The 7,500-nt window shown below is 49.6% G+C and overlaps 1 protein-coding gene across 6 annotated transcripts in view; it reads left to right on the forward strand.

The window, feature by feature from the left end:
* ank1a (ankyrin 1, erythrocytic a) overlaps nt 1-7,047 on the forward strand; it is a gene marked incomplete at both ends in the record, with an annotated part of 103,714 nt that extends 96,667 nt beyond the window's left edge. For 3 of the 6 annotated variants that reach the window (XM_080530704.1, XM_080530705.1, XM_080530707.1), the window contains 5 exons: nt 83-758; nt 1,051-1,408; nt 4,677-4,760; nt 5,604-5,750; nt 6,976-7,047. In XM_080530704.1, the coding sequence (XP_080386830.1) occupies nt 83-758; nt 1,051-1,408; nt 4,677-4,760; nt 5,604-5,750; nt 6,976-7,047 (1,337 nt within the window). Of the gene's footprint in view, nt 1-43; nt 759-1,050; nt 1,409-4,676; nt 4,761-5,603; nt 5,751-6,975 lie in introns of all 6 variants that reach the window. The other 3 variants (XM_080530703.1, XM_080530708.1, XM_080530706.1) reach the window with 3 other exon arrangements.
* Between the last annotated feature and the right edge of the window lie 453 nt (nt 7,048-7,500).

Here is a 7,500-nt window from a genome sequence, read left to right on the forward strand (position 1 = left end):
TGGGGTCCCAGTGCTGGTGGGGTGAGCTGGGGGGGCGAGGCAGGGGGCCCGTGTCAGTGTGCCTCTCTCTGTGTCGCTCCAGGTTACGGGCTGGTGCAGGAGGAGCTGCTCTCCCCTCCCTCCATGCAGTACAGCCTGCCCTCCCCGCTGGGCAATGAGCCCTACTGGCAGGAGGTGTCCAGTCTGGATTGTGCCCCCATCGCCACCACAGAGGAGGACACCCTCCTGGAGATGTCTGATGTGCAGGTGTGGCCCTCGGGCAACAGTCCCTGCCTGGTGGCCGTGGAGGACTCCTCGCTGGATTGCAGTAATGCTGACGACTCGGAGGGGCTGCTGGGGCTGCCATACGGGAGTCTAGGCCGGCCAGGCAGTGGGGCCAGCAATGCCAGTGGGGGGGGTGGGGGGCTGAGCGGCTCTATTGATCTAGTGGAGGACAATTCAGAGATGGGTATTGAATCGTTCAGCGCCGCCACCCCGGCTTCGCTCGGGTCCGTCACAACGCCGGTCAACAACATTAACGGGCTGGACAAGGGTCAGGGGTCAGAGTGCGTGAGGTCGGAGCAGATGGCAGAGGGCAACATGGCGGTCGGAGATGGAGCTGGAATTGGAGTAGTTGGAGGAGGAGGAGGAGGAGGAGGAGGAGGAGGGACAGGCTCAGAGGAAGGGCTTTCTCTTGTTGCAGGACAACAGCAGCGGGTGTACGCCCGGCTGAGCGAGTCCCCTGGTCTGAGCCGCGTGGCAGATCGTAATGGAGACAGGTGAGTCTGCCCTTAGTCAGTAACTCAGCTGGACAAAGAACTGCCATAGAGCTCCCAGAGGCAGGGGATGGTCCTGACCCTCACCCCTGAGGGAACACTGAGGATCAGGAGACATACTGTACTGTATATGAATCCATCCTCCTGTTTCACATATTATCATTGGGCTTTGTGAATAGTAAATAGTAATTTAGTGCCTGTGTGTAGGACTATTACAGAGTTAGCGTTTGTCTCTCCTCCCCTCAATGTCTCTCGATCTGCTTCCTTTCAGGTCCAGCGGAAGCAGCGGTGGCAGTGGCAGCGGCAGTGGCGGCGGCGGCGGCGGCGGCGGCTCCTTCCTGTCCTACCTGCAGGAGCAGTCGGGGCCCGGCTGGCACCCTGTCTCCGACCCCACCCAGGCCTGGGTGGGCTCACAGCCCAAACCCAGGCAGGCCATGGATACTATGATGTCATCAGTTCGCAATGCCATGGACGGAGACACTAGCCAGTCCCGCGTCTCCCAGGAGGCCTTGCTCCAGCCGGTGCGGGACATGGGGCATTCAGAGATCCTGCGCGGGCACTACAGGGGCACACAGCCGTTTGAGAAGGGCCTGGGCTTCCCTCACAGGGTGCCAGAGCTGCGGGCATGGGAGGACATGCGTCTGAGAGGGCAGGTGAGCGGGTCCCTGATCCTTATGCATACCCTGGTGATTGCATAACCTATTCATGTTACCTCTTGAAACGACACATACAAAAGATTAGAAACCCTAGCTAAATATTGTCATATTCAAGTGACGGTCATACAACATTTTGTATGATGGTCGTACACATCACAGACTTGTTTTCAATCAAGGTAAGATTGAATCCAGATCTGAGTTAAACCAGCGTATACGGTTTGTACAGTAGCAGTTACCTGACCACTTGACTTGTGTCAGTATGACTGAATTAGATTATTTGCAGTACTGTAATCCCCCCTTACACAGACATGCACACACACACACACACACATACACTCACACACACACACATACACTCACACATACACACACACACACACACACATACACACACACACACATACACACTCACACACAAACAGAAGGCCCAAGAAGGGCACAAACAGCCTGTCAAGCCAAATATAGCTGCCTCTCTCACAGCCCCACTCTGTCACCTGATCCCCTATCCCGTCCCAATAAATGTGTCATCTAGCATACTGGCACACCACCACAGCTCCCTAAAGGACATCTCAACTTTGCCGCCCTGTGAGAGGGCAGACAGGGACTGTTGCTGTTTGAGTGTTTATGGGTTGTCCATGGTGGACGGTGGATGGTTGTTTGTTCTTAGCTATTTGTGAGTTATACTGAATGATAAGGTGTGCAACATAAACCTGCATTGGAAAATGGTAATGTATGAAACACATACACTAGCCTGTGTGTGGACTAGAGGAGTAGTAGACTGTGTGGACCAGAAATGAGCACCTTAGGGAGGCTTGTAGGTCACGGTGCATGTGTCTCAGTGTCTCCCTGCCCCACGGCACACAACACAACACCTCAATGGAGCAGCCAGTGGTATTTAAAGCCTACAGATCACATGTCCAGGGAGAGGGAGAGAGTGGCGGGGTGAGGGGTGAGACGGTTGTTTTTGGAAGCAGGGAGGGCGGGAGAGAGAGAGAGAGAGAGAGAGAGAGAGAGAGAGAGAGAGAGAGAGAGAGAGAGAGAGAGAGAGAGAGAGAGAGAGAGAGAGAGAGAGAGAGAGAGAGAGAGAGAGAGAGAGAGAGAGAGAGAGAGAGAGAGAGAGAGAGAGAGAGAGAGAGAGAGAGAGAGAGAGAGAGAGAGAGAGAGAGAGAGAGAGAGAGAGAGAGAGAGAGAGAGAGAGAGAGAGAGAGGGAGGAAATAGAAGCTTCCCAAGGTTGCAGCCGCCTGGATTTGATGGCATGGGCCAGCCTTTCCTCCTGACCAGCTGACAGAAGGAGAGAGGGAGAGACAGACTGAAAGAGAGAAAAGAGAAGGAACAGGGTCCGGTGGAGTACAGTCTGTTGTTGCCCCGACAGAAGAAAAAGAGGGCCCAGGATTGCAGCTGTTTCCTTAGAGTGACAGAGAGCGTTGTTGGAGAGTGGGAGTGACTGAGGACGTAAGGCGAGAGCCTGTGCAGACGTGTGTGTGTGTGAGTGTGTGTTTGTGTGTATGTGGGTGTGTGTGTGAGAGTGTGAGTGTGAGTGTGTCCGCTGGGTTGCTCTGGGCAGAGTTAAAGGGACAGAGTTGAGATGTGGGCCCTGGTGACTGAGCTGCTCTTCAGCTTCGTGCTGCTGGCCTTCCTGGTGATCAGCTGTCAGAATGTGATCCACATAGCCAGCGGCTCCGTGCGCTCCGTACTCACGTATGTGCATGTTCAACTGGACCGTCAGCTGGGCGAGGGCAAGGGCGTGGCCGACGAGGAGGAGAACGTCACCACCCGGGTGGTCCGCCGCAGGGTCATCCTCAAGGTACCTCAGAGAGAGAAAAGACATGGGGGGGGGGGGGGGACTACGAGGAGGAACTACTACCACCTCTGTCTATGACAGCAGAGAGGTCTGTGCCAATGACATACCTGTCCGTCTGTTTACCAGATGATCCTTGACAATGCAATTGTTCTCTTTGATGGGCAATGCAATACACAAACACAAAGAGTTGTGCTGTAGTCAGAGAGGACAGGATAGATGAACGTTGATAAAAAAAGTCATTCACATATTCAAAATGTCATATTCATTTATGCTTACATTTTGAATATGTAGACCACATAATAGTGTAACGATAGAATGAAGTATGAAGAGAACGAAGAAGTTGAGTTGGATTTAGTTTGCTTTGGATTCAGGGCCTTGCTATTTAAGTGCTGTTATGATTGTGAATGGATTCACTCTGGCTTTACCGGTCAAGTCTGACTGAGTGAAAACCCTTTAATCTCAGTCCCTGAACTCACTGTCAGCCAGAGGTCTGATGAGGTCTCCAGCCCCCTCACGGTTTCAACACCTCTAATGAGCCCAGGCTCCATGGATTCAGGGGGATAGGGCAGCTTTTCCGAAACCATCGTGGCTCTGTGTTCACTTGTTTGACGGTGGGACCTTTTGATCTTATAAATAGCACCACCGGCGCCTTCTAGGTTATTAGGAGTAAAAGCTGTATTACCGTTAAACCTCATCAACTTTGATTCTGTTAGCGCTAACTTTACAGCAGTGCCATTAATGATCCCTTGACTTTACATAAAGTATCCCCCCCCTTCTCTCTCTATCTCTCTCATTTGTTCCGTGGGTCAGAGTTGGAGACAGTTTAAATGAGGAGTCTCTCTATGGGGGGCTATTTTAAAGTGCTCTAGATTCCAGGACCCCTCTCATTCAGTTAGCTGACTCCAACTTTCTCTTTGCACCATCCCCAGTTGACATGTTTACAGTGACATGGGAATACACATCCACATACTGTACTCATATTTGACACATTGACATATATATCTGTAGTAAGCAGTAGGCCAGTCTAGACGTAGATTCATTGACAACAAAGGAAATCTGTCTGGTTTCTTCCTTTCTTTCCTATAGATGAGAAGACTGTCATTAATTTAGTCAGATTCATGGTTGTAAAGCGTGTTCCCTACCTTTGTGAGGTGGTATGACCCCACACTATTCTTTTCTGATCTGACGTTGTTGGTTTGTTTGTTAGTTAGTTTGTTTAATAATGACCTTGTTAGGGGCGCTTAGGTGGCGTAGCGGGTTAAGCGCTGACCATGTAACCGCAGGGTCCCGGTTCGATTCCGGCCGAGGACATGTCATCCCTCCTCTCTCTCTCACCCATCCTTCCTGCCTAAATCTTCACTGTATCTGTCAAATAAGATAAAAAAAATATGAGTGGGACTGCCCCACTCAGAAAAAGAAAAAAACATTAAAATAAAATAATGCCCTTGTTGTTTCTCCTACAGGGGGATGAGGCAGATGATCAACCCGGGGAACAAGTGAGTGAGGAGCAGTTCACAGACGAGCATGGAAATATTGTCACTAAGAAGGTCAGTTATCCCAGCATGCCTCTAACCTACAGGCTTGCCCTGTTACTCCCTGTTCTCTGTTTGTGTTAACCTCACTATAACCATACCTCATAGAAATGATTATTACATTGATAATCATGTTTCATCTAGAATCACAACAGTCAATCACCACATGTCACAGCATGGGAAAATGTCCCCTTACTTACATCGGCTCTGGGTATCAGAACATGCCAACATGTATCACAGGAAAGCTAGCGTTTCTATTTCATGAAGGTTATGGGTCAGAGTTTTTGGAAGGACAGGGTTGATGATGATACACATAATATAGACAGTCAGTGTTTTAATGAAAATTCAGTACCCCTGTATTGTGGTGTGGAAGTTACACAGAGAACACTCAGTGGAAATAATGTATAGGTAACTATGTGATCCTCTGTAGCTCAGTTGGTCGAGCATGGCGCTAACAACGCTTAGGTTGTGGGTTTGATTTCTGCTGGGACCATATATACTGAAACATTTACAGTATGCACTCACTGCAATGCAAGTTGCTTTGGATAAAAGCGTCAGCTAAGTGTCATAATATATAACCCCCACTCAACCTTTCCTTTCTTCCCCATTTTCTCCCTGTCTCTCTCTCTCTCTTTCTCTCTCTCTCTCTCTCTCTCTCTCTCTCTCTCTCTCTCTCTCTCTCTCTCTCTCTCTCTCTCTCTCTCTCTCTCTCTCTCTCTCTCTCTCGATCTCTGACTGTGGTCTCCCTTCTACACTCTATCATCCACCTCTATCTCCCTCCCCCTCTGTGTGTGTGTGTGTGTGTGTGTGTGTGTGTGTGTGTGTCTGGTGGTGGTGGTGGTGGTGGTGGTGGTGTAGATTGTGCGGAAGGTGGTGCGCAGGGGGAAGGGCTCATGTGAGGAGGGGGGTCAGGATGTGAGTGTGGAGGGCTCCCTGCAGGATGAGCTGGAGGCTGAGGCGGAGATGTTCATGAACTACGCCATCCTGGGCCGAGACGGCAGCAAGGTGGGCTACTGAACTCTGCATCAGGCCGCACTCACCTGGGCTAGGAAGGGCTGAGACTCATCTGGCATAGGAAGAGCAGGGGGCACTCATTGGACTGAAACCAGCTGGACCATACTGGGCTGATCGAGGCCTACAATATTTGCTAACTGCATTGAATTTTCTGTATGTAGTCATGTAAGGACTGGACTCAAGGTAGCAATCTATGTACACCCCTTGGCAATAGGAGGCTAAATCTGCATGAGCTGTAGTGTGGTGGTGAGCCAGGTGAAGTGGTGTGTGTGTGTGCGTGCGTGCGTGCGTGCGTGCGTGCGTGCGTGCGTGCGTGCGTGTGCGTCCGTGTGTGTGTGTGGTGTGTTTATGCGTGTGTGTGTGTGTGTGTGTGTGTGTGTGTGTGTGTGTGTGTAATGGGAATCAATCTGTCATCCCCCAGCCTCCTAGCAAGAGGAAACCTTGAAAAAGTTGTCTGTTGCCATGCTGCCTCACTCAACCGTGGCTTCATTTTCCCATGTTCACCCTGCATGTAGGAGTCCACAACTGCATCCTGCTCTTACAGCTTGTACTGTTGTTTCTCTGCGTTTGGCTAAAACAACAAAGAATGCTCATAGGTTCCATAACCACAGTCAATATTTTATATCATATCATATCATTATATCAATATCTGCTCTGTCTTTGTAGTTTATAAATGAATGTCTGTTTCTCTCCAGTTGAAATGAACGTATGGAGTTCGGTTCCCCTTGCTGTGCCAATGAGGTCCATTCTTCCCCCTCAGTCATCCCAGTCACTGACTGACTGCTGTCTGTCTTCTCTGCCTCCATTAAAAAGTCTTTAGTCCTCTAACCGTGACCGTGTGCTGTATCACTCAAACCTGCACAACTCTCTGAATCCATGTAGATGTTTCTGATGCCTCTCCCTTTTCTCTTTTCCTGTGTCCAAACCCCCATCCACCCCATCTCTCTTGGCTTGGCCTGTCTTTCCATCATCTCCCCTATTTTGTATTCTCCTCATCTCTCTTTGCCCCTTGTCTCAATGCTTCCCTCGAACCTCCTATCCTCACCACCCCATCTCCACCCTTCCCTCCTCCTTTTTTTTTGCTTTCTGTTCTTATCTTTCTGCTCTCTTACTAATACATCATCTCCTCCTCCACCTGTTCCTGTCCCCCCCTCCTCTCCTCCACCCTGGCTCTCCCATTGCACCCTCTCCCACTGCCCCCTCCTCCCTGATGTAGCCGGATATAGTGGATGTGAAGAAGGGTGCTCAGATAGTGAAATGTGCCACTCTGCGGAGAGTAAAGCAGTGAGGCAGACACAGTGCCGCGTCCCCGCAGGTACGGGACTGACCCACAGAGCCACAACCCTGACCTGTGGACTCCATTTAATCCTGTCTCTCTGGATTAAATAGACCTGGATGTCACAGTAATTCAGTACTAATGACTTTAATGTTAGTACTTCAGTGACATTTGGCGTGGATTAGCATTTAAACTAATACTGTATATTGCTATTTGATGCAACTGCTATGCATTGATATCTAATTTGATATTATAGATTCACAATGTATGTCAAAACTTGTATTTGGTTGTTGTAACCCTAAAATACCCAGACAGGAACATCTGTTTTGTCAGTTTGTTGAGTTTATGAGGGTGTCTCTTCGCATCAATCAGTCCATGATAGACCATTAATGAATAGGGTCTAATTAATCGTTTTTTTGTATAAGGAAGACAATCAATGTGTAGTTATATCTCGATAACTATTTG

Source organism: Nansenia antarctica (genome assembly GCF_963989245.1).
Source record: "Nansenia antarctica genome assembly, chromosome: 5".
Classification (NCBI taxonomy): Eukaryota; Metazoa; Chordata; class Actinopteri; order Argentiniformes; family Microstomatidae; genus Nansenia; species Nansenia antarctica.